Source organism: Haliotis rufescens, unplaced genomic scaffold (assembly GCF_023055435.1).
Source record: "Haliotis rufescens isolate VD_foot unplaced genomic scaffold, xgHalRufe1.0.p SCAF_1, whole genome shotgun sequence".
NCBI classification, from domain to species: domain Eukaryota; kingdom Metazoa; phylum Mollusca; class Gastropoda; order Lepetellida; family Haliotidae; genus Haliotis; species Haliotis rufescens.
The window spans coordinates 1,120,027-1,147,574 of NW_025963779.1; the positions used below are offsets into that span (position 1 = coordinate 1,120,027).

A 27,548-nucleotide genomic window follows, 5' to 3' on the forward strand; every position below is an offset into this window, starting at 1 on the left:
CAGCCCCTCACCACGTGACACATCCCCTCACCACGTGACACATCCCCTCACCACGTGACTCATCCCCTCCCCACGTGACTCATCCCCTCACCACGTGACACATCCCCTCCCCACGTGACACATCCCCTCCCCACGTGACACATCCCCTCACCACGTGACACATCCCCTCACCACGTGACACATCCCCTCCCCACATGACTCATCCCCTCACCACGTGACACATCCCCTCACCACGTAACTCATCCCCTCCCCACGTGACTCATCCCCTCCCCACGTGACTCATCCCCTCCCCACGTGACTCATCCCCTCCCCACGTGACTCATCCCCTCACCAAGTGACTCATCCCCTCCCCACGTGACTCATCCCCTCACCACGTGACTCATTCCCTCACCACGTGACACATCCCCTCCCCACGTGACACATCCCTTCCCAACGTGATATCCCCTCACCACGTGACTCATCCCCTCCCCACGTGACTCATCCCCTCACCACTTGACTCATCCCCTCACTACGTGACACATCCCCTCCCCACGTGACTCAACCCTCACCACGTGACACATCCCCTCCCCACGAGACACATCCCCTCCCAACGTGACACATCCCCTCCCAACATGATATCCCCTCACCACGTGACTCATCCCCTCCCCACGTGACTCATCCCCTCCCAACGTGACTCATCCCCTCCCCACGTGACTCATCCCCTCCCCACGTGACTCATCCCCTCCCCACGTGACACATCCCCTCCCAACATGATATCCCCTCACCACGTGACTCATCCCCTCACCACGTGACACATCCCCTCACCACGTGACTCATCCCCTCACCACGTGACACATCCCCTCCCCACGTGACTCATCCCCTCCCCACGTGACTCATCCCCTCATCATGTGACTCATCCCCTCACCACGTGACACATCCCCTCCCCACGTGACACATCCCCTCCCCACGTGACACATCCCCTCCCAATATGATATCCCCTCACCACGTGACTCATCCCCTCACCACGTGACTCATCCCCTCCCCATGTGACTCAACCCCTCCCCAATAGACACACCCCAATCCACATGACTCACCCAATCCCCACCTGACTCCCTATCTGTGACTCACCCATCTCCGATGTGCGTCTTGTCCTCGATGTAGTAGCCCATATCAGACAACACTTTGAGAGCATCCATGGAAGCTTTGTCCCGGGAGGATTCAGGGGTGGGTCCGGAGCCGTGGTGAACCTGAGGGGGGGTGGTAGACAGCGACAGGCGGCTCAGGTGCTCCTTACTGTTGTTCTGGAACCAATAACACAACAGTTAGAGCATAGCACTTCATCCTGAACAATACCACATTGAAATATCCCTTCAGCAGCGTAACAGCAACGTCACATCGCTCTGTGGCAAGCAACACCCCGACTGTAGAGTGGTATCAAGACAGACTGTGATTAAGCTGACATTGAGCAAACACTTACACTGTGGACGCAATCATAACTTGTACATCCTATAGCAGAAGTGCACAGACACACACATAACATCAGCTGTGAAATACCAACATGGCGATGGCTAAAATCATGAGATGACACAGTTATAGCAAATTTAATTGACCTAATAATACACTAGTCGAGGAATAAGTCAAATTAGTCAGTGGTGGGGAGTCAAATTAGTCATCTATCGTTAAAGATGGTTGGTGGCTATACATGGGTTGGTTGGTGGCTATACATGGGCTAGGGGCTATACATGGGTTGGTTGGTGGCTATACATGGGCTAGGGGCTATACATGGGCTAGGGGCTATACATGGGTTGGTTGGTGGCTATACATGGGCTATACATGGGTTGGTTGGTGGCTATACATGGGCTAGGGGCTATACATGGGTTGGTTAGTGATGAAAGTGACACAAAACTGAGTACCAGAGGTACCTGGCCTGAGAAATCGTCAAACTGCACTTGGAAGTTGTTGCGTGCGGCCAGCTCACGGAGCTGCTGCTCGGGGCGGATTGGACCCAGAGGGCTGCCCATACCTGCAAACATCGGAATCAATGTCAACATGTTGTGCCATGGTTTAATGATAGTCACCATTTTCTGCATAGAAAGCAATATGCGCCAGTCAGAACTGTTCCAGTTGTATCACTAGGGCTGTCAATAATAAAGTCGGGTCAGAGATTTTCAGTCAGTGGTTGATATTCCGAGCAACATCCCATGCTGTTGAGGTATGATGACACGCAATCAACAAAGTAACCCTTACCATAGCAGGGCTATCAATGAAGTCACAGTCACCGAAGCAGCGAACATTACAACGAAGTAACCGTTACCATAGCAGGGCTATCAATGAAGTCACAGTCACCGCAGCAGCGAACATTACAACGAAGTAACCGTTACCATAGCAGGGCTATCAATGAAGTCACAGTCACCAAAGCAGTGAACATTACAACGGAGTAACCGTTACCATAGCAGGGCTATCAATGAAGTCACCGCAGCAGCGAACATTACAACCTTAATCTATGCCGCTTTTAGCTATATTCCAGCAATATCACCAGAAATGGGCTTCACACACTGTACCTATATGGGGAATCGAACCCAGATCTTTGTTGGTAAGGGAAGTAACTCCGGGCCAGTAAAATCAATGTGAGCAGATCGTAGATAAAGGAAGTTACTCTGGTCCAGTCACATCAATGTGAGCAGATCGTAGATAAAGGAAGTTACTCTGGTCCAGTCACATCAATGTGAGCAGATCGTAGATAAAGGAAGTAACTCTGGTCCAGTCACATCAATGTGAGCAGATCGTAGATAAAGGAAGTTACTCTGGTCCAGTCACATCAATGTGAGCAGATCGTAGATAAAGGAAGTTACTCTGGTCCAGTCACATCAATGTGAGCAGATCGTAGATAAAGGAAGTAACTCTGGTCCAGTCACATCTATGCGAGAAGATCATAGGTAAGGAAAGTTACATCTATGTGAGAAGTTGGAAGGAACTTACCTTGGCCCATGCCGGCTTGGGGAATAAGCAGCAGCCCCGGTACAAGCTGGCGACCTGTCTTCGTGATGCCTCCAAGAGAAGCTGAAAACAGACAAAGATCAGAATGCCACTGACAACTAATACTAAAGTTATTTTGCCTGTTATTTCTATGTTACAAGAAACTAAACCTATTAAAAGAGATATAGGGACACAACATACATTTTTTCTGTGACCATTCTATACATTTGTGTGTACTGGATTCACAAACATCCTTTTCCTCCAGGGATTCGGTCGTGTCACATGACACAAGTGCAGAATTACCATGACCCAGGTGAAGTTCTTCCTCTCGTGTAATGTGAACTCTTATGGCCCTAATAAATTAATTGCTAGATTATCATCCCCTCCTGACTCACAGCCAATCCCCCCCCGACAAATTTATTTTATTTGGCCGAGTGACTGTTTTTATTTAATGTTTAGAGCACTGTAGCAACAGCAGCTGTCAAACGACCATTTCATGTTTACGTAATGACGTAAACCGGTGTACAACTGACTCTCGCAAGCTCCTTCCCAGCGCTTGACGCCTTCGTTACACTCTCGGTAACATACAATAGAGAGCTTACTATGGTCTATAATACGACCCCACTGATGGTATCAGTGTTAATTTTATATACCCTGTCTATTAAAAAGAATCCATACATTTGCAACAAAAACGTGTTTGTATTCCACAGAAACAATATTACATCGTATCCCTTCACCAAACTCAGGTAAACGAACAGCTCGGTGATAATGAAATTTGTTCAATACACTTTGAAATAAACATCACAAGACATGATGATTTACCAATTAAATTGTATTTCCTGTTCTGCTAGTCATTGTTTTATATGCAGAGATTAATATTACTGCCTGTACTGTCTCGTAAACTAAGCCGGAAGCTGCAATCACCTGTTCACACGTTTTCTTGGAATCTACCGATGATTCAGTTTAAAATTACCCAATATTATTACTTGAAAGAATTTTCATACAATGATTGGAAGAATTGTGTCGGAAACTATTATCTTTATCAGGAATAAAACATTACAATATCACATTATTTAAGTTGCAGCTTTACAAAATATCTTTGAAATAAATTAATAACCATGAGCATATAATCTTTGGTACAATTGATCACTATTGACGGATATATTTTTTTCGTATGTAACAATTTGACTGATCACTGTCGATGCTCCCTCGATCGTGATTGTGAAAAATTTATGTTGTCTTATAAAAGGCAAACTACAACAAACTTATCTTTGGGATAAAACTGACGGGGTGTCATACATATCATAAAACCCCTCAGAAGTGCTTTATCCTACACATATACAAGACTTTGAAAGTACGAGAGGGTGAACAAACCATATAATACTGGTATGCCTGTCCTTGGCCAGAGTCTTTGACACTTATGGAAATCTTCAACAAGTTTGCTTGTGAGGAACTTGACAATTTATTGTAAATTGAGGACAAATTCATAAACACAAGCATACAAGATGGGGCAAGAAAGAAATTTAGGCTTGACACAGATAGATCTACATCCAACTGCTACAGTTGAAAGAAATGTTTATTTATTATCTTTGTTATTTCAGTCATCTGTTGTTCATACCAATGTATTCTGTCTTCATCTTAACGACTTTAATAGAAAATAAAAAATAAAAAGCAACCCAACTTTTGATAAAAAGACCGGATGAAAATCTGGCAATTAATTTATTATGGCCTTATTGAGATTGAACAAAGATTCCAAAGCTTCGGAAAAAACTCTCAAGTCAAGCTCTGTATATTGTGTTTCTGCTTTAGGAAGCTGCCAGGAGCCTGGGACATGGTAACAGCAGCCTGGGACATGGTAACAGCAGCCTGGGGCATGGTAACAGCAGCCTGGGGCATGGTAACAGGAGCCTGGGGCATGGTAACAGCAGCCTGGGACATGGTAACAGCAGCCTGGGACATGGTAACAGCAGCCTGGGGCATGGTAACAGCAGCCTGGGACATGGTAACAGCAGCCTGGGGCATGGTAACAGCAGCCTGGGACATGGTAACAGCAGCCTGGGGCATGGTAACAGGAGCCTGGGACATGGTAACAGCAGCCTGGGACATGGTAACAGCAGCCTGGGGCATGGTAACAGGAGCCTGGGGCATGGTAACAGCAGCCTGGGACATGGTAACAGGAGCCTGGGACATGGTAACAGCAGCCTGGGACATGGTAACAGCAGCCTGGGGCATGGTAACAGCAGCCTGGGGCATGGTAACAGGAGCCTGGGGCATGGTAACAGCAGCCTGGGACATGGTAACAGCAGCCTGGGGCATGGTAACAGGAGCCTGGGGCATGGTAACAGCAGCCTGGGACATGGTAACAGCAGCCTGGGGCATGGTAACAGCAGCCTGGGGCATGGTAACAGCAGCCTGGGGCATGGTAACAGGAGCCTGGGACATGGTAACAGCAGCCTGGGACATGGTAACAGCAGCCTGGGACATGGTAACAGCAGCCTGGGGCATGGTAACAGCAGCCTGGGGCATGGTAACAGCAGCCTGGGGCATGGTAACAGCAGCCTGGGGCATGGTAACAGCAGCCTGCAGCAGGGCCAACTGGAGCAGGGGAGTATTCTGTAGGAAGCCTGGATCTGAACAAGCTCTTGGGTTTCCAATCCGTGTTGACACTATCATCTGTCCGAGTGGAATTATACCTGACAATTCTCCTTACATGATTGTCTGATTTAGTCTAGTAGCATCGTTGAAACCGAATGATTGTTTTTCTCAAAGATCTAATTCCTGTTTTTTCCCTCAGGTCTGCATCATTTTGTTCTGGCACATGATATTTTCCAGCATCAGGTACTGGTGGCTGCTACGTTTGAGTCTCAATCAATAAAACAGACTGCCTTGATTCCTTCCCCAAACCTGGCCAGCTAGCTACTAGACAACAAGCATGAAATACTCACATCCCCCGCCAATATGACATGTCGGGTGTGTGCAATGCATTAGCTCCTGTGAACTATGTTCACTGGGCCTTTTAGTAAAGAACGTTTTTCAAGATCTGCTCCGGAAACGAGGACTACCACCATTTTCAGTCTAAATCAAAGTCGTTGCCATGTAATCTCGAAAAATAACTTTAAAAAAAAATCCCAAACTATCAAAAGGCACCAGTTCACCACTAGACCTATCTAGGTGCAAAATATGGTTAAGAAATATGGTACGGTTTTGAAGATCTGCTCCGGAAACGAGGACTACCGCCATTTTCAGTCTAAATCAAAGTCGTTGCAATGGAAACTCGAAAAATAACTTTTTTAAAAATCCCAAACTATCAAAAGGCACCAGTTCACCACTAGACCTATCTATGTGCCAAGTATGGTTAAGAAATATGGTACGGTTTTCAAGATCTGCTCCGGAAACTAGGACTACCGCCATTTTCAGTCTAAATCAAAGTCGTTGCCATGGAAACTCGAAAAATATATTTTTTTTAAATCCCAAACTATCAAAAGGCACCAGTTCACCACTAGATCTATCTATGTGCCAAGTATGAAGAAGAAATATGGTACGGTTTTCAAGATCTGCTCCGGAAACTAGGACCACTGCCATTTTCAGTCTAAATCAAAGTTGTTGCAATGGAAACTCGAAAAATATTATTTTTTTAAATCCCAAACTATCAAAAGGCACCAGTTCACCACTAGATCTATCTATGTGCCAAGTTTGGTGAAGAAATATGGTACGGTTTTCAAGATCTGCTCCGGAAACGAAATGTGACGGACGGACAGACGGAAGGACGGCACCCATTCCTATATCCCCCTTCCACTTCGTGGCGGGGGATAATAATGATGATTCAAGATGGCGTCTGGTCTTCCTCAGGCAACTGGAAGTCACTTAGTCAACACAACGCAAGGCAAGGTGTAAAAGTCCCGTTTCCGCCCTTGCCAAACAAGGCTGGAATTCCTGAGTAACATTTTGACTGGACTAACGAGTCTATGCATTGTCCAATCAAAATCGAGTAATGAACAAGACATGGATTTCGGCATTTTGTTTGAAGCAAATACCAATGATATGAGATATGGAACCTGATTGGTTAATAGGAGGGGACATAGAAGGGACATAACTCATAATAGCCACTGGGGGGGCTTCGATCAAGCTTGAAAATTTTAGTCTAGTTCGGCAAGGGTGGAAACTGGTCTTTTTAACTCCCTTGCATCGGGAAGATGCACTCAAACATGCTTATTCTTGCACAGTCCTCCTTACAGGAGAATAAGGTTGTGTATCCTGGAGGTGGGGCTCATATTAATCGATATTCTTAAACAGACAAAGTTAGGCTAGATCTATCGCAGATGAACTCACTGCCCACAGGGATCAGTTCCAGAGTGGGTCAGTACCTTCATGCATTTCATGTCATGGCATTTATGAAGGGTACATTAGTATAGTTTTGAGTTGCTGCTCATAAAAAACCTACAACATAACAAGGTAGTGCCCATTTCTATCCCTGCACATCCAAAGACAGTAGCTCAATCTTGACCATGCTGCATGAATCCTTACCTCCGTTATCCGGGCTGTTGTCACTAAACGTAACTTTCTTATCGCCAGTCCCGACCTTTGAACAGAAACACATTTTGACTTACTTCTAGGTCTTCTCTAAAATCACATTTAAAGTACTAGTAAAATCCTAGATATTTTGTGTTGAGTTGCTCAAGCTTTCATTGGTGAATGTTATATTTGTATACTTATCCTGCATTACTCCTTAATGCATATTACTGATTGTTCTTGACAGAGAAAAGAGCTGTGTGAAGGTCTTTGCTTGAAGAAGTTGTTCCAACTAGCTGAGAGGCCAACCCTATCACACAGCTCCCACGTGACCAAAGGATCCTCACATTACTCCTGGAGTCCGAGACCTCAGAAGGCATTCGTGGGGAGGCAGCTCTGCGATGGGTGGGGCTCTTTAGACTCAGTAATGGAGGATAAGTATACAAATATTTTACTAGATTTTTTACTTATCCTGCATTACTCCTTAATGCATGTTTATCCGACGGAATCGGTGGAGGGCACACCTTCAGATGTGGCTGATCCTCAGCTGTGTGGTCAGCTTCAAGTGACCACTTCGTGTATGGGAACCTTCTTTTCCCTCATCCCGTCCTTGGCTGTGTGGTCGGCATCAATGACCATTCCATGGATGGGAAGAGTCAGGTATGCGTAATGTCTGGGTACTACGCAGCCATCAATGACCATTACATGGATGGGAAGAGTCAGGTATGGGTTATGTCCAGGTACTCCGCAGCCATCGACAATAACCCTCTGAAGTTAAGGCCTTAGACTGGAGCGCTGTACCGTATCCTAATCCCGGGCGTTACGCCAGGGGAGGTCAAAGGCCGGCTCTGGACGTGAGGCGAGGTCAGTTGCATGTAGTAGTGGTGACCTGTTGGGCCACTACTAACGGACCAAAGCTGTGCGTGCCTTGCACATCCTCCAATGCGACATAGACGGAGCTCTAGTTCGTCTACAGTGACCACAATCAAAGATGGGGGGATAAGGAACGATCTATCTAGCTGTCCTGGGAGTTGATTCTTGGCAATGAAATCCCAGCACAGTCCTAGATGCACGGCTCCGTGTGCTCCTTACTCAAAGTGGACGTGTGTGACGTCCAAGAAGTGTAGCTCACTGACACGGGCTGCTGTAGCGAGTGCCAGGAGGAAGACCTTCTTTTTCGTCAGATTGTAGAATAACGTTGCTTCGAGTGGCTTGAAGGGCGCTTCTCTCAGCAAGGTGAGAATGACATTCAAGTCCCAAGCTGTTGGACAAAATTTCGCCTTTTGGTCTTCCAGCCTGAATAAGCAGAGAAAAGCCTGTAGTTCTGGGATTTTCGTCATGTGCCGATCTTGGAACTGCCAGGTCAGTCGTGATGGTACTACCCTTGAGCTTGCACTTGTGGCAAAGATAGAGCATGAACTCTGCCAGGAATGGAGGCGATGCAGACCTTGGGTTGTTTCCCTTGCAAAAGCTCTCAAAGGATTGCTACTTGTTGTCATAGAGGCTCCTTGTTGTCATAGAGGCTCCTTGTTGTCATAGAGGCTCCTTGTTGTCATAGAGGCTCCTTGTGGTCATAGAGGCTCCTTGTTGTCATAGAGGCTCCTTGTTGTCATAGAGGCTCCTTGTTGTCATAGAGGCTCCTTGTGGTCGGGTGATGCGCCATCCCCAGATGATCCACCAGGTGAAAGAATCGGAACGTCTGTTGAAGGACGATGACGGTTATGTTGTCCGTTGAGATGGAGAGCCGGGTGTGTCTGAGGGTCTGCTTCCAGTGAGCTACGGCCAAGATAAGCATTAGCAGGTGTAAAAAGATGTTATGCACATGTTATCAAACATAGAATGTACAAAATACAAACCGTATGCACAACACAACGACAATAAACATTAACTCAATGAGTTTATGTTACAGGTGAAAAACAGGTCTTCACTCAACAAGTGACAAGAGTAATGTGAGGACTCATGACGTCACTTCCTGCGTGGGAGCTGGATGATTGGGTTGGCCTCTCAGCTAGTTGGAACAACTTCTTCAAGCAAAGACCTTCACACAGCTCTTTTCTCTGTCAAGAACAAGCAGTAACATGCATTAAGGACTGGAGTATAGCAGGGTAATCTAAAAATATAACATTCACCAATGAAAGCTTGAGCTACTCAACACAGATGCCTAGCATGAAGAGGGCGACGGTCGGCGGCACATTTACTACTGCAACAAATAATGTCAACAATCGTCGGCGTGTAACAGCTACCGTATATGACCGTAGATAAGCATTATTTTGAGAACCAGAAAAAAGATTCTGTTGAAGGGGTCGGTTTATGTATGGGTTACACTTTCATCAAAAACTACATGATATCACTTCAGGTGAATGAACAATGCTGTACTAAACTTTGTCAATGAAAATGTGAAATTTGCGATTAAAATTAACTAGACATTATGTTTTACCATTCAGGTAAATGAACGGATGATGAGAAACTTGGTCAGTACAAATTTGAAATTAGAGATAATAAAAATAAAATCAACAGACATGTTAATTTACTGTTTAAATTGTTTTTTTTTGTTCTGCTAGGCATTGTTTTACATCCAGGGATTAAGATTACCTTGTGTATTTCTCGTAAACTAAGCCGGAAACAGCAATCAGCTGTACACAGGTTTTCTTGGAATCTACCGGTGATTTGGTCAAGACACACCCAATGATATAACTTTACAGGATTTTAATGCAAGGATCGGCAAACATTTTCATCTGAAACTATTTTTTATCAGGAATAATATATTCCAATGTTATTTTAGTTGCAGCTTTTACTAAATATATTTAAAATAATTACAACCCTAAGCGAAGCAGCCGATCGCTATTGCCAGTTCTTATATTTCTTCCAATTGCTTCACAAACGATTTCACCAAAATTAATTAAAACAACAGTAAAAAGGAATTTTTAATAAATTTTATGAAATAAGTTACAAACATAAGTCCAGATATACAAAGAACACTTCTTATAGCCAGACTGTGTAATGACATGATTACTTTGCGTACTTCAGTATGGATTTGTTGATAATGACATGGTATTTTTGGTGTTACGTGCTCACAGTAATGTCTTTCCGTTGGGGTAAAAAAACATCAAAACTCATTGTTGCGTGCATAATGCATACCCCCTTCTACACATCTGTGTTTTTTGGAAAAAAAAGTGTGCAGTATACTCAAGAAAATACGGTAGATTTAGGTTGGGGGTTTGACTCATCTACCGCACATAACATTTTGATACAGATTTCAAGGACCAAGTTAAACCCTTGGCTTTCTATGAGATCTGCTTATCTAACATGGAATATTGCCGACACAGAACAAAACAAACAAACAGGTGCTCCCCGTGATGGGACTCACATCAGGCCCCGTGGATGTCTTGATGGACGACTTAGCTGGTTGTGGAGATGGTCGACTGTAACCTAGCAACTGGAGCATGGCCTCGGCTGCGTTCCGCTTTGCCAACTTTTTGTTAGGTCCGACACCAGTACATGTGTGGTCTTCCACTTGGACCTGTACACACAAGAAACACAAGTCACATCTAGAAACTATACCTAAGGTTTCGAAAATAAAATCAAGGCATATCAATAATATTTGTAAAATCTAAATATTTTTTACATTTGTATACTTATCCTGCATTAAACCTTAATGCATTTACCACTTTTTTTTTGACAAGGGTCAAAGCAAAAATATCATTTATACTTATTCTGACTCATACTTACTGATCTCATCTCATTTCCGAAAAGGTATTGAAAACCTCAACAGTGATCCCAGGAAACAGAGTGAGTGAGTGAGTGGGAGAGTTTGATTTTACGCCGCTTTTAGCAATATTCCAGCAATATCACGGCGGGGGACACCAGAAATGAGCTTCACACATTGTACCCATGTCGGGAATCGAACCCGGGTGTTCGGCGTGGCGAGCGAATGCTTTCACCACTAGGCTAGCCGACCGCCCCCCCCCCCCAGGGAACAGAAAAACAGCTCACACAAATGCATCCCTTAGCCGTGCATGTGCACCTGTAGCGTGTGCAAATGGGTGGTTTTTTAATTTTTTTTACATATTTTACCTCATAAATGATACATACTTATTGCTTGAATCCCTAAGTAGGTGGTGGGTAGTAGGTGGGTGGTGGGTGGGTTCCACCAAGTGTGTGATTCCGACTCTGATCTGGGACGAGTCAACCTCTTGGATTTTGTGGTTTCGTAAAGTGCGCTAAGGAAACATATCCCACTTAGTTCAAACAAATAGTGTTTGGAGAGGGTGGTAAAAACACAATCGTTGTCACACATTCTGTGTGTGTGTGTGTGTGTGTGTGTGTGTGTGTGTGTGTGTGTGTGTGTGTGAGAGTGAGTGAGTGAGTGAGTGAGTGAGTGAGTGAGTGAGTGAGTGAGTGAGTGAGTGAGAGAGAGAGAGAGAGAGAGAGAGAGAGAGAGAGAGAGAGAGAGAGAGAGAGTCCATCTCCTAGTATGCATTGTCAGTTGAGGTGCGACTACTAATAGCCCAAAGTGACAAATTCCAAAGTCATCCTCTGTAGGAATATCTCGGACTTTGTGTAGGTTGGATGCTGAAGGTGGATCTAAACCTGCTGCCTTGTAGGGTCTGAGGACTGGGGATTCCCATAGTTAGGCCCAAGCTTAATTACGCACATGGGCCTAAAACGGCAATAATTCCCTATTTAGGCCAAATGAACTTAAATTTGGATACTTATTTTGGAGTGATCTTCCTAAAATTAATAACTTACTGCTTTTGAAAGTTAATTTGTGGCAATGCACTACACGAGGCAAATCCTATTGTACATTCAACAGTAAGTCCGGTTCAAAGCTAAAATTCATATCTTATATTTTCTCAGTTAAAGCAACTTAACAGTTTCTGATTTTTCCCATGCTGGGGCTCTTAGAAGCGGTATCGATTCTGTAACTTTTCAAGAGTTTGTCCAACTACTCAGCAGGAACATGAGAGAGTGATGAGTCTACCGGATTAGTCATATGCTTCTGGTGTGCACGGCTTAGAGGTGGGTACGGCTGAGCTGTATTTCTATTCTCCGGGAACACTGATCAAGGCCCACTGGCACAAAACGATCTTGGCGCAAAGACTATTGTAAGCCTATGTTTAAGTATGGGAGTTACAATCATCTTAGCGCTAAGATCGCTTTGTGCAAGTGGGCCCAGGAAGTTTTGACTACCTTTTTGAAAATGAGATGAGACAAGCAATAAGTATAAGTCAGCACAAGATAAAAAAAATGGACTCTTCCATCGTGTATGCTGCAGGATCCAGACACTGTGTGGCTACAAGGATGAACTGAACAATGGCTGATCCAGAACACTGTGTGGCTACAAACATGAACTGAACAATGGCCGATCCAGACACTGTGTGGCTACAAGGATGAACTGAACAATGGCCGATCCAGACACTGTGTGGCTACAAACATGAACTGAACAATGGCCGATCCAGACACTGTGTGGCTAAAAGGATGAACTGAACAATGGCCGATCCAGAACACTGTGTGGCTACAAGGATAAACTGAACAATGGCCGATCCAGAACACTGTGTGGCTACAAACATGAACTGAACAATGGACGATCCAGACACTGTGTTGCTACAAGGATAAACTGAACAATGGCCGATCCAGAACACTGTGTGGCTACAAGGATAAACTGAACAATGGCCGATCCAGAACACTGTGTGGTTACAAGGACAAACTGAACAATGGCCGATCCAGACACTGTGTGGCTACAAGGATAAACTGAACAATGGCCGATCCAGATCACTGTGTTGCTACAAGGATGAACTGAACAATGGCCGATCCAGACACTGTGTTGCTACAAGGATAAACTGAACAATGGCGGATCCAGACACTGTGTGGCTACAAGGACAAACTGAACAATGGCCGATCCAGACACTGTGTGGCTACAAGGATAAACTGAACAATGGCCGATCCAGAACACTGTGTTGCTACAAGGATGAACTGAACAATGGCCGATCCAGACACTGTGTGGCTACAAGGATAAACTGAACAATGGCCGATCCAGACACTGTGTGGCTACAAGGATAAACTGAACAATGGCCGATCCAGACACTGTGTTGCTACAAGGATAAACTGAACAATGGCGGATCCAGACACTGTGTGGCTACAAACATGAACTGAACAATGGCCGATCCAGAACACTGTGTGGCTACAAGGATAAACTGAACAATGGCCGATCCAGAACACTGTGTGGCTACAAGGATAAACTGAACAATGGCCAATCCAGAACACTGTGTGGCTACAAACATGAACTGAACAATGGCCGATCCAGACACTGTGTTGCTACAAGGATGAACTGAACAAGGGCCGATCCAGAACACTGTGTGGCTACAAGGACAAACTGAACAATGGCCGATCCAGACACTGTGTGGCTACAAGGATAAACTGAACAATGGCCGATCCAGAACACTGTGTGGCTACAAGGACAAACTGAACAATGGCCGATCCAGAACACTGTGTGGCTACAAGGACAAACTGAACAATGGCCAATCCAGAACACTGTGTGGCTACAAGGATGAACTGAACAATGGCCGATCCAGACACTGTGTTGCTACAAGGATACACTGAACAATGGCCGATCCAGAACACTGTGTTGCTACAAGGATGAACTGAACAAGGGCTGATCCAGACACTGTGTGGCTACAAGGATAAACTGAACAATGGCCGATCCAGACACTGTGTGGCTACAAGGATAAACTGAACAATGGCCGATCCAGACACTGTGTGGCTACAAGGATAAACTGAACAATGGCCGATCCAGACACTGACTACCTGGATCAATGACAGAGGCATTGTGTGACTACATCAGCATGAGATTGGAGTAGGGGGCGGACCTGCATGACGAACTCTCTGCGTCGAGGGAGCCCCCGCTCGGCTACCAGGGAGTACACGGGTTCCTTCTTCTTCTGAGCCTGCATGATCTGGATGAGGCGGCTGATGGGGTTGATGCCACTGCCATAGCTTGGGTCCGCCTTCTGAACCTGGGAATCAAACAACGTGCAGGCAGACATGGGTTACCTGAGGCAGACATGGTTTCACTGTTCACATTGTCTCAGGATTTTAATTCATTGAGGAAGGTTTAGCCATCCTGTCAGCCAAAGACTTGATAACATTAAATATTCTTCAGTTGTCCTGAACAGGAACAATTCAAGCTCTTACCAGAACAAGTGGGAATATTGTTCCACATTTATCTGAAATCTTTCTCCCATTTAGGCTGGTTTCTTTTATCGTTAAACTAAAATTTTGAACACCAAAATCAGCAGTATTTGAGCTATATGATTGATGGCGGTCTGTAAATAATCAAGTCTTGATATATCAGACGATCCAGTGTTTGACAACACAAGCACTGATCTACACAACTGGGATATGAGTGCGAGTCTGACTACCTAATTTAGTTGCCTCTTACGGCAAGCATGGGTTACTGGAAAGCAGTTCTAACCCAGATGTTCATGGAGGAATATTTGCGATGAGTTAATGGGGTGTTACACTACTTGAAGCAAACCATACCAGGACAGCAAGAGCCACCGATGGTGTGAGCTCCATACATACAAGCATGGACGCTGATTGGCCTCAGCTGGTGTGAGCTCCATACATACAAGCATGGACACTGATTGGCCTCAGCTGGTGTGAGCTCCATACATACAAGCATGGACACTGATTGGCCTCAGCTGGTGTGAGCTCCATACATACAAGCATGGACACTGATTGGCCTCAGCTGGTGTGAGCTCCATACATACAAGCATGGACACTGATTGGTCTCAGCTGCCAGGCTGTTCCAACATGTTGCTAAGATGAAGGGTTCTGTGTACTTGTGTACAACAAAGAATAGCATCTTTTACAAACAAACATCCATCCATCCATCCATCCATCCATCTATCCATCCATCCGTCCGTAAGGTTGGCCTGTGCAGGCACAGCCCCATGTCCAGCTCTCAATGACCGTGTTAGTACTACATTAGTGGCAACAAATCAAAACAAAGGCCCAAGGACCAGACAACCACCGTCCTACAAACTAAGGAGTCTTATGTTACATACTTTGCTGCAGTGAGATCAATTTTGCATTTGTGGTCACACTTCACTTTGAACCAAAGTTTTTCTTACATTATCAGTTTTAGAAAATTCATGGTTCAAAATCTTGTAAAACAAGTTTTAATTGATACTGGATAAATGAATGAGTGTTTCCCTCGGGTCACCATAATCCAGGCCAATGGTCAGGCCATCGCCTTCACGCGCACAACAGTTTGTGTGGACCAATCAGCAGGGTTCTCTCTACCTGGCCAGCATGCAGGCCGTCTGTCCTCTCCACGGCCGCACCGTACGCACTCCCACCGCTCGGCACCAAGCTGTCCGATAACTGAGGAGACACACAAGCAGCTTGGAGTTATCTCCCTTTCAAGTATGACACAAAAGACCTAAGATGGCTACAATCACTAGATCAACAAGATATCTATAACACATCATCTAGATCTGAGTCGAACTCATGCAACACATGGTGGTAAGTACTAGCGCACATAGTTAATTGTTACAGGAAATGATTATGATGAACATAACTTTGTTTATTACTTTGAACACCAGCATGTGGGTATTTAAGTTATTTTTACTCCTGTCTATTGGATATTTTCAAACCATTGAGTAGACATATTCAAAATAATTCTGCCTAAAATGCTGAATACTACATGTCCACTTTGAACAGTATTTCATCGCGTCATGTTGGCAAAATGTGACTTGAAAGGTGGGTTACAAGATTGGTGAAGGTTGATGAGTATATTGCTGTCTGGTGATCTGCAGTCAGAGTCACACGACACTCGTGGGTAAGTAAATAATCCACTGCGGTTGTTTTGAAGTGAACAGCTAGTAATGGAGGACAATGAGAGGCTAAAGAGGCTAAATTTAATGCAGCCCTCTCATGGAAAAAACATTGATGATGGTGATGGAGATTTTATGAGTGCTTCTGGTGAATCTGTTTCAACACTCGTGTAACAAGGTATCCTATGTATCCTATGCACTGCAATATGTCGGCCACTAGCAGTGTTAGTGAGTTGGTTTTAATGTTGCTTTTAACAGTATTCCAGTTTTATAACTGCGTGTCAGCTTAAAGTGGGTGGGAAGCCGGGAGTGGTGCAGGTCTTAGACGTTTAGCAGTTCAGTGAAACTCACGAGCACGGGTATGGTGCTGACAAACCTAGAAACATAATCGAGGATTCGAACCCACAATCATAGGTTTCCAATGGCCTGAGGGACGCAACGCTGCACAGCGAATTGCGCACCATAGACGACTAGGCTACCCGTGCCCCCCACTAGCAGTGTGGGAACACAGAGTCGATAATCACCTTGATGAGGTTTCTGTTCTTCTTCTTGTTGACAGCATTCTTCACCTTGGGCCTCATGGTCGTCGCGGGCAACGCCGGCAGCTTCTTCAGCTCCTCCAGCATCAGCTCAGCAGCTCTCTTCTTGGACAGCTTCTTGCTGTTGCCCTCCGCCTCCGTCAGAAACTCCCCCACCGTGCACTTGGTGACGAACGTCTTCATGTGGGGCGGCCCGGACTCACGTATCACCTGCACAGGACACCACTGGACTAAACCGCAGCAATACATTTGTAACAAACTACAGTAAACTAGGGTTATAATGAACTCAAAGGGACCACTAAGTTTAGTTTGTGAGAACCGTTGTTCGTTATAAGCATATATACGCAACATATATACAGCAAATGGATGGGACCAAAAAGAGTTTGTTATATCCGCCAGTTTGTTATAAGCGTGTTCCTATAAACGTAGTGTACTGTACTGTCAAGCCACAATGCTACCACCCTAACTCCAATTGTGCCATGAAGATAATGGCTTCACACACCACACATCACTGTCTAGCTGATCATGATGGCCATGGTGAAAGAATGAGTGTTTGTTTCTTTGTTGGCTGATGCCAAACAAGGCATTATTTCAGCTCCAGTAAACTATGCTCGTAGCGAACTGATAGGGACCACTAAATATAGATCTTTATAACCGTAGTTCATTATAAACATATATACAGGATATATACAGTAAATGCCCAGGACCAAAATAACAGTATGTTATAACCGTCAGTTCATTTTCAGGTGAAAGAGGTGAGGTGAAATTGGATTTAATGTCATGTGCAAGATTATTGCACTTACATAGTGATGAGCATGCGTTTGTCTCTGCTTGTACTAGTTCGGACTAATGCCGATTTTATAGCGCTAGCGGCCCCTTAATACAGAGCACAAGGCAGGGTAACAAAAAGTACCATCTTGTAACATTTTTTGGTCTGTTTTTCACTGGTCCGCCCTGCAGCTATCATAGGAGAAGGCCTTGTAGGTGTGTCACTTGTGTCTAATCCATAGAGGTTATCACGCGAGTGTGTTTGGGGATGGTAAATATCCTGCATTAGGAATAAACATTGTATTTAGCGAGCCTTGGCGAGCTAAATACATAGTGTTTATTCCTAATACAGGATATTTACCATCTCCAAACACACAAGCGTGATAACCTCTTTATCATATAATGTCATTCTTTAATTCTGTGCTTCAAAATCGCTTTCCCTCTCTCACAAACATTACCGAAACATTGTGAGTTTTCCTGGAATGCGCGCATTAATATTTATTACGTCACAGGGTAAGTGATGTGTCGGTCGGACAGTGACAGTAGCCAATATAGTTCCAACTGAAATCTGTTTCTTATACAGTGACGAAGCAACATATACGCAAAACAACAATAGTTTTTAATTGCCTTTCACGGCAATCCATCGGTCTGTCCGCTAGAGTAACTCCCCTTTGTCAAAGGGAAGCTACTCTAACCCTAGTCTATGAGACGTCACGGCCACGGTCAGACGTTATTGACAGTCGGTTTGTCGTGTCATAACGTAAGAAGTGTAGTCAGATGTACACAGAGCGACAAAACGAAACAAGGTAACAATTCAAACATGTTCCGGCCAAATCCAACTATTTCATTTTGTGGAGAAGGTTTCAAGCCGCAGAGGTCTACCAGTCATGGCTACTGATCCCGCTTGGCTAGGCCTCGTGCCCTCGCAAAATTGTTTCGAAATTTATATCTCCAAAGTTGCCAAAACTTATAAAATACCTTAGCTACGTCACAGTTAGACACTGATTTTCAGTATATTAGACTGTTCTTTTGATAATGATAGCAATTATCTCTGTAGTTTATCCAGATTCCCGATGGTTAATTCGATCGCCGAATGACGAGGGCGACGCCATGTTTTTTTATAAACACTGAAAGTAGTCCCTACTTGACCTTTGATATTTGCATCTCTATCCGCATACGACCCTAACGGATATTGTTTTTATCCGTTGGCTTTATCCTGCCGAGAATCCCACCCATTATATGTTAAATTTGGTTTTCCGCAATAAAATATGTTTAACTCTTTCAACACCGTAGGCTGGTTATCCGGCTAAGAAGCATCGAGTCCCCAGACACCGTAGGCCGGTTATCCGGTTAAGCCGTAGTCACGTCAAAATAGTATATATTTTTATGGACCTACCTGTAATATCATTCATTTATTAAATCTATCACATTTCACAATGTCTGATATACATATTCCATTTCAATTTATCATTTTTTATGAATAAATTAAAAAAAATTATTCACTATTTCCCGCGATGTTATTGAAATTTCGACAACGGGTCCACATCGAACATGTCAAAGAGCAAAATAAAGACGTTTTAAACAAATCTTTAAATATATTATACAAAGTAATAAATAAAATCGACAAAAATAAATCTAAAAGTAATCAAACTTACATCTAAGTTATTATTTCCATCTTTTCGTGCGATCGCGTGTAATGTAAGTCAAATGACATCTCGGCTTTCGGCGCCTTGAATTCTCGGCTCGGACACGAAGTTTAATGCAAATGTATATGCATGAAAAATCTTTGTCACAGCTCGTAACCTAGCACGATACATTCACAAAGTTCCATATTTTTAATATATATCGTGATTTCCTGCTCAAAACGTTCAGAATAACACGATTTAACAAAAATATTTCGCCAACTTCTGTAATTTATCGAACACGAGCTTGGTATCACAGCTGTAATTTGATTGGCTGCCTTAGGTCACGTGCTCAAAATTGACCAATCACGAAACTTGTAGCAGATTTCGGCAAGAAAGCGTCGTTAGAAACCAATTTTAATCCAATGAAATCGCTTGTTATAACTACGGAAAAAAAACAGGCGATGTTACGTGCGTGTAGATGAAGGAATAAGCTTTCCAGCGATGTGTCATGTGCCATTCTTCGACGAACGTGTTATTCATACGAAGCCTCGAAAACGGGGGTATTTCTTCATTTTACTGAGCGGACAGTCGCTGTTATCAGGAAGTGGGTGATGACAGAAACTATTTATGATTCTTTTTAAAATGATTTTCCAATTACGTAAACAATGAAAATAAAACAGAAATAGATACGTGGATATTATGAAATCATATATTTGCTGAAAATCGTCAAGTTTTCGCTTCCTTGGTCCTTAATCTGGATGTTAACAACGTGTTAGCGTACATTTTTTTATTTACAACGAATTTAATTAAGTTGTAAATGCATTATTTTAAATAATGTGAAAAACATAACTTTCATATTTATAAACCATAGGATCAGACCTTTCAAATGGTGTATAACATGTAGTAGCAAATATATTTTACAAGCAGGTATTTTCTTTGATAAATGTTGGCTTCATCTATCACTAAAGAGTCTCTGGGAACTCGGTGTCCCAGCAGTAAACACTTCTGGTTGACTGGTGTTGAAAGAGTTAAATCAAATCAGCTATCATAGAAGGGAGACATAGGAGAAAATGAAAATGTTTTCAGATAATAACAGATGATCACATAACCATATTAGGAACACAAATGTGTTCATGTGCTTGTTCCATCAGGACTCCCCCGGACTCACTGCTATGTTTTCAATACTCTGTGTTAGCAGAGCCTGGTACTGTGAAGCTAGGAGTGAGTGAATTTGGTTTTATGCCACTTTAAGCAATATTCCAGCAATATTCCAGCAATATCACGGCGGAGGATACCAGACTGTGAAGCTAGGACCGTGACCTTTTACACTGACAAAGCAGCACATACCTCAAAGTCCACAGGGAGATTTCTCTTGAGTGCTATTTCATGTACCAGACTGATCTCAGACTTCAACTGATCTTGATCTGAAGACAAACAAAGATTCAGTTCTGTTGGCAGAATGAACATTTTTAAAATGTACCATAAAGGAAAGCAACCATATAACCTCCCCCAATGTCCAACACATCCAGCAACCTCTCCGCACATCCAGCAACCTCCCCAGACATCCAGCAACCTCCCAAGACATCCAGCAACGTCCATTCACATCCAGGAACCTCCCCACACATCCAGCAACCTCCCCACACATCCAGCAGCCTCTCCCCACATCCAGCAACCTCCCCGCACATCCAGCAACCTCCCTACACATCCGGCAACCTCCCCACACATCCGGCAACCTCCCCACACATACGGCAACCTCCCTACACATCCAGCAACATTCCACTATTTCAACAGCCTCCCCACACATCCAGCAACCTCTCCACACATTCAGCAACCTCCCCACACATCCAGCAACCACCCCACACATCCAGCAGCAACCTCCCCACACATCCAGCAACCACCCCACACATCCAGCAGCAACCTCCCCACACATCCGGCAACCTCCCCACACATACAGCAACCTCCCTACACATCCAGCAACATTCCACTATTTCAACAGCCTCCCCACACATCCAGCAACCTCCCAACACATCCAGCAACCTCCCCACACATCCAGCAACCTCCCTACAGATCCAGCAACCTCCCGACACATCCAGCAACCTCCCTACACATCCAGCAACCTCCCCACACATCCAGCAACCTCCCCACACATCCAGCAACCTCCCTACACATCCAGCAACCTCCCTACACACACAGCAACCTCCCTTGACACCCAGCAACATTCCACTATTTCAACAGCCTCCCTACACATCCAGCAACCTCCCTACACACACAGCAACCTCCCTACACATCCAGCAACCTCCCCCCACACCCAGCAACCTCCCTACACATCCAGCAACCTCCCTACATATCCAGCAACATTCCACTATTTCAACAACCTCCCCACACACCCAGCAACCTCCCCACACATTCTGCAACCTCCCCACCCATTCAGCAACCTCCCCACACATCCAGCAACCTCCCCACACTTCCAGCAACCTCCCCAGACTACCAGCAACCTCCCCAGACTACCAGCAACCTCCCCACACACCCAGCAACCTCCCCACACATTCAGCAACCTCCCCACACATCCAGCAACCTCCCCACACATCCAGCAACCTCCCCAGACTACCAGCAACCTCCCCAGACTACCAGCAACCTCCCCACACAACCAGCAACCTCCCCAGACTACCAGTAACCTCCCCATACACCCAGCAACCTCCCCAGACTACCAGTAACCTCCCCATATATCCAGGTACTCACCGTCCTCCTCAATCTCCTCCTTGTTGTCTCCCTTGTTGTCGGCCGGCATGCTCATATTGCGGAGGATGCGCAGCGCTTTTGTTGCAGCATTGTGGCGTGCAGCCTGCCTAGTAGGGCCATCGCCAATAAACTCTTTCTGACCAACCTTGAGAGACACATAGAAGGTGCGAGGCATTCGACCACAATGGTATCTGAAATAAATAACAATACAAATCAGGGACAATGAACCAGATTGCCCCACCTCAGACTAAAAAATGGATTGTCAGTGAGACCATGACTCGCAGTGGAAACAATGGTTTGGCTGAGAACATTAACGAAGACTTGTCTGTTAGTTCTGAATGTACTACATCATCTGCTTACTTCCACTCTTGGTACTACTGGTGCGTGGGTGCGTGGGTGCGTGGGTGCATGCGTGAGTCTGTGTGTGAGAGAGCTATGCCCGACTTTATAAAATTAATGATTGAACTATGAATTTTTACGGCAGTACCCACCCTGACGGATGCACAGAAGCTATCTTAATTTTAACATGCTGTTTGAACATGCAGCAATTTTATGTAGTCTTGCATGCTTCATTTTTTTTTTTCATGTTTACAGGTGTCACATTTACTACCTGCCCCACAGTGTTAATGAAAAGGCCACATTTGTCAAGGTCTCACACCCTGAAAAGACATTTCATAAAAACCATTGACTTACAGTTTGCTGTTGATTAATTGAGATAATCTAAAAAAAAATTTTTTAAATTAAAACATTGCTGATAAAGGAACACATTCCACAACTGATACAGATACGCATGGCAAATGATACAGACACACATGGCAACTGACACATACATGTGACAACTGACACATACACGTGACAACTGATACACACATGGCAACTGACACATACACACATAGCAGACAAGCAACAACTGACACATACACGTGACAACTGATACAGACACACATGGCAACTGACACATACATGTGACAACTGATACACACATGGCAACTGACACATACATGTGACAACTGATACAGACACACATGGCAACTGACACATACATGTGACAACTGACACATACATGTGACAACTGATACAGACACACATGGCAACTGACACATACATGTGACAACTGATACACACATGGCAACTGACACATACATGTGACAACTGACACATACACGTGACAACTGATACACACATGGCAACTGACACATACATGTGACAACTGACACATACACGTGACAACTGATACACACATGGCAACTGACACATACACACATAGCAGAAAAGCAACAACTGACACATACACGTGACAACTGATACACACATGGCAACTGACACATACACGTGACAACTAATACAGACACACATGGCAACTTACACATACTTGTGACAACTGACACATACACATGGCAAATGATACAGACACACATGGCAACTGACACATACATGTGACAACTGATACTGACACACGTGATAGCTGATACAGACACGCGACAACTGATACAGACACGCGACAACTGATACAGACACGCGACAACTGATACAGACACGCCACAACTGATACAGACACGCATGGCAACTTATACAGAGACACATGGCAACTGATACAGACACGAGACAACTGATACTGACACGTGACAGCTGACACATACACATGACAACTGACATTTACACGTAACAACTGATACAGACACGCATGGCAAATGATACAGACACGTAACAAATGATACTGACACACGTGATAGCTGACACATACATGTGACAACTGACACATACACGTGACAACTGACACATACACGTGACAACTGATACATACATGTGACAACTGACACATACACGTGACAACTGACACATACATGTGACAACTGACACATACATGTGACAACTGACAGACACGTGACAACTGATACAGACACGTGACAACTGATACAGACACGTGACAACTGATACAGACATGCGACAACTGATACAGACATGCGACAACTGATACAGACACGTGACAACTGATACAGACATGTGACAACTGATACAGACATGCGACAACTGATACAGACACGTGAAAACTGATACAGACACGTGACAACTGATACAAACATTCAACAACTGATACAGACACATATGGCAACTGACACATACACGTGACAACTGATACAGACACGCATGGCAACTGACACATACATGTGACAACTGACACATACACGTAACAACTGATACAGACATGCATGGCAACTGCCACATACACACATAGCAGACAAGCAACAACTGATACTGACACACGTGACAGCTGATACAGACACGCGACAACTGATACAGACATGTGACAACTGATACAGACATGTGACAACTGACAGACATGTGACAACTGATACAGACATGTGACAACTGATACAGACATGTGACAACTGATACAGACATGTGACAACTGACAGACACGTGACAACTGATACAGACACGTGACAACTGATACAGACATGTGACAACTGATACAGACATGTGACAACTGACAGACACGTGACAACTGATACAGACATGTGACAACTGATACAGACATGTGACAACTGACAGACACGTGACAACTGATACAGACATGTGACAACTGATACAGACACGTGACAACTGATACAGACATGTGACAACTGATACAGACATGCGACAACTGATACAGACACGTGAAAACTGATACAGACACGTGACAACTGATACAGACATGTGACAATTGGCACAGACATTTAACAACTGATACAGACATGTGACAACTGGCACAGACATTCGACAACTGAAACAGACACGTGACAACTGATACAGACATTCAACAACTGATACAGACATGTGACAACTGGCACAGACATTCGACAACTGATAGACACGTAACAAATGATACAGAGAAACATGGCAACTGATACAGACACGTGACAACTGATACAGACATGTGACAACTGATACAGACATGTGACAACTGATACAGACATGTGACAACTGATACAGACATGTGACAACTGATACAGACATGCGACAACTGATACAGACACGTGAAAACTGATACAGACACGCGACAACTGATACAGAGATGTGACAATTGGCACAGACATTCAACAACTGATACAGACACGTGACAACTGATACAGACACGTGACAACTGATACAGACATGTGACAACTGGCACAGACATTGGACAACTGAAACAGACACGTGACAACTGATACAGACACAAGACAACTGATACAGACATGTGACAACTGGCACAGACATTCGACAACTGATAGACACGTAACAAATGATACAGACAAACATGGCAACTGATACAGACACGTGACAACTGATACAGACATGTGACAACTGATACAGACATGTGACAACTGGCACAGACATTCGACAACTGATAGACACGTAACAAATGATACAGACAAACATGGCAACTGATACAGACACGTGACAACTGATACAGACATGTGACAACTGATACAGACATGTGACAACTGATACAGACATGCGACAACTGATACAGACACGTGAAAACTGATACAGACACGCGACAACTGATACAGAGATGTGACAATTGGCACAGACACGTGACAACTGATACAGACACAAGACAACTGATACAGACATGTGACAACTGGCACAGACATTCGACAACTGAGACACGTAACAAATGATACAGACAAACATGGCAACTGATACAGACACGTGACAATTGATACAGACATGTGACAACTGATACAGACATGTGACAACTGATACAGACATGCGACAACTGATACAGACACGTGAAAACTGATACAGACACGTGACAACTGATACAGACATGTGACAATTGGCACAGACATTCAACAACTGATACAGACACGTGACAACTGATACAGACATGTGACAACTGATACAGACACGCGGCAACTGACAGACACGTGACAACTGACAGACACGTGACAACTGACAGACCCGTAACAAATGATACAGACAAACATGGCAACTGATACAGACACGTGACAACTGATACAGACATGTGACAACTGATACAGACACGTGAAAACTGATACAGACACGTGACAACTGATACAGACATGTGACAATTGGCACAGACATTCAACAACTGATACAGACACGTGACAACTGATACAGACATGTGACAACTGATACAGACACGCGACAACTGACAGACACGTGACAACTGACAGACACGTGACAACTGACAGACACGTGACAACTGACACAGACACGTGACAACTGACAGACACGTGACAACTGACACAGACACGTGACAACTGACACACACACGCAACTAGTTGCAAGAGACTCACCGCTGGTTGTACATGCCTCTGTAGTCAAAGTTTGGTGGAGAGTAGAACTGTGGGTGTCGTGGTTCGATTGGTTTGTAGACGGCTGGTTCTCCTCGCTTCATAGCCAGAGCATTCAGTTCCACTGTTGGAGTGATGTTATTAGCTGTAAAAACAGTGGACTCTCGACTAGCTTCCACAGTATGGTGGACACGACTTTCTCACCATTCAAACAGCAGCTGCTAGGTTTTCCCACAAACAGGGGGCGATTTAACTGCCGACCCCTTGGCCAGTAAAAAGTACAAAGGGCTTGCTGAAACGTAAAGTAGATGGCCCGCCCGGCTAGACAAAATTGCACCCCTTCTCCGTGTATGTATAATTTTTTTAATTGGATCATATCCGTACAATAAAACAATGACAACCGGATGACAGTTTGTAATGTTGTGTAAAACAACATTTGTACTTTTTAAAGTATAATATCTTTACTTGCTAAAAAATCACAACAAAATGAGGCATATGATAGAAGTTTTAAACTCCAAGTGCAGAAAAAAATGTTTTAGGTGTGAGCAGTTCTAAAATTTTCAGAGCCCAGCTAGGTGACTATGTGATCTCAGGTTCGGCCACTTCACAAAGGTCAGTTAGTTTGGAGACGGGCCAGTAACTTTAAAAGTAGCAAGCCCTGCTGGCTTACCCTGGCAATCCACTCCTCCACAGGGGAGGTTAATTACGATATTTGCTACAAAAACCAACATTTCAAAAGTGGTCAGTTAAGCATGTAATTAATGAACTAGCTGCAGAACATGAGAAAACCTTTCCAGCTGTCAGGCAAACAGACACACACAAAGAAAATCTCATAAAAAAAGAAGAATTTGGTTTGGTTATGACATATCTGGAAGTCACTATGTCTCTTCTTCATGTCTGTACTGCTTGAGCAAGTCTCAACACAAACATAGATAGTCCAACAGCAGAGAAACAATTTTGGTGCAAATTAAACTTCAGCCCAACAAACTTGAAGAGCATGAGAGAGACTGACTTCCAGAGTGGCAGAGACTGGGGAATACACACATTCATACTGAAAGTCCTGAGGTAATCGAGAGTCAACTGAGTGCATATATCACACATTAGCTTCTGCTCATCATGGAAATCTTCAAATTATCTTTGTAATCATGGTCAAGGCGGACAATGGTTTCGGCAGCTGACCATCATAATACTACATGATGAATGTGTATAATGAACTACAAAGGGGATCTGACACTCCACACACAAACAGCAACATTGAGTATGCACCGATCAGGACAGCGATTACAGGGGAGT

General features: G+C 44.2%; 1 protein-coding gene across 5 annotated transcripts in view; it reads right to left on the bottom strand.

The window, feature by feature from the left end:
* Positions 1 to 27,548, bottom strand: part of LOC124117467 (double-stranded RNA-binding protein Staufen homolog) — a 37,349-nt gene that overhangs the window by 3,194 nt on the left and 6,607 nt on the right. Inside the window, exons 6-17 of one of the 5 annotated variants that reach the window (XM_046479380.2) lie at positions 27,300 to 27,335; positions 26,259 to 26,400; positions 21,973 to 22,163; positions 20,581 to 20,657; positions 16,826 to 17,050; positions 15,769 to 15,849; positions 14,331 to 14,477; positions 10,832 to 10,984; positions 7,480 to 7,534; positions 2,959 to 3,039; positions 1,902 to 2,002; positions 1,108 to 1,280 (exon numbers count right to left, since the gene is read on the bottom strand). In XM_046479380.2, coding sequence (XP_046335336.1) covers positions 1,108 to 1,280; positions 1,902 to 2,002; positions 2,959 to 3,039; positions 7,480 to 7,534; positions 10,832 to 10,984; positions 14,331 to 14,477; positions 15,769 to 15,849; positions 16,826 to 17,050; positions 20,581 to 20,657; positions 21,973 to 22,163; positions 26,259 to 26,400; positions 27,300 to 27,335 — 1,462 coding nt within the window. Of the gene's footprint in view, positions 1 to 1,107; positions 1,281 to 1,892; positions 2,003 to 2,958; positions 3,040 to 7,479; positions 7,535 to 10,831; positions 10,985 to 14,330; positions 14,478 to 15,768; positions 15,850 to 16,825; positions 17,051 to 20,580; positions 20,658 to 21,972; positions 22,164 to 26,258; positions 26,401 to 27,299; positions 27,336 to 27,548 lie in introns of all 5 variants that reach the window. The other 4 variants (XM_046479379.2, XM_046479382.2, XM_046479383.2 and 1 more) reach the window with 4 other exon arrangements.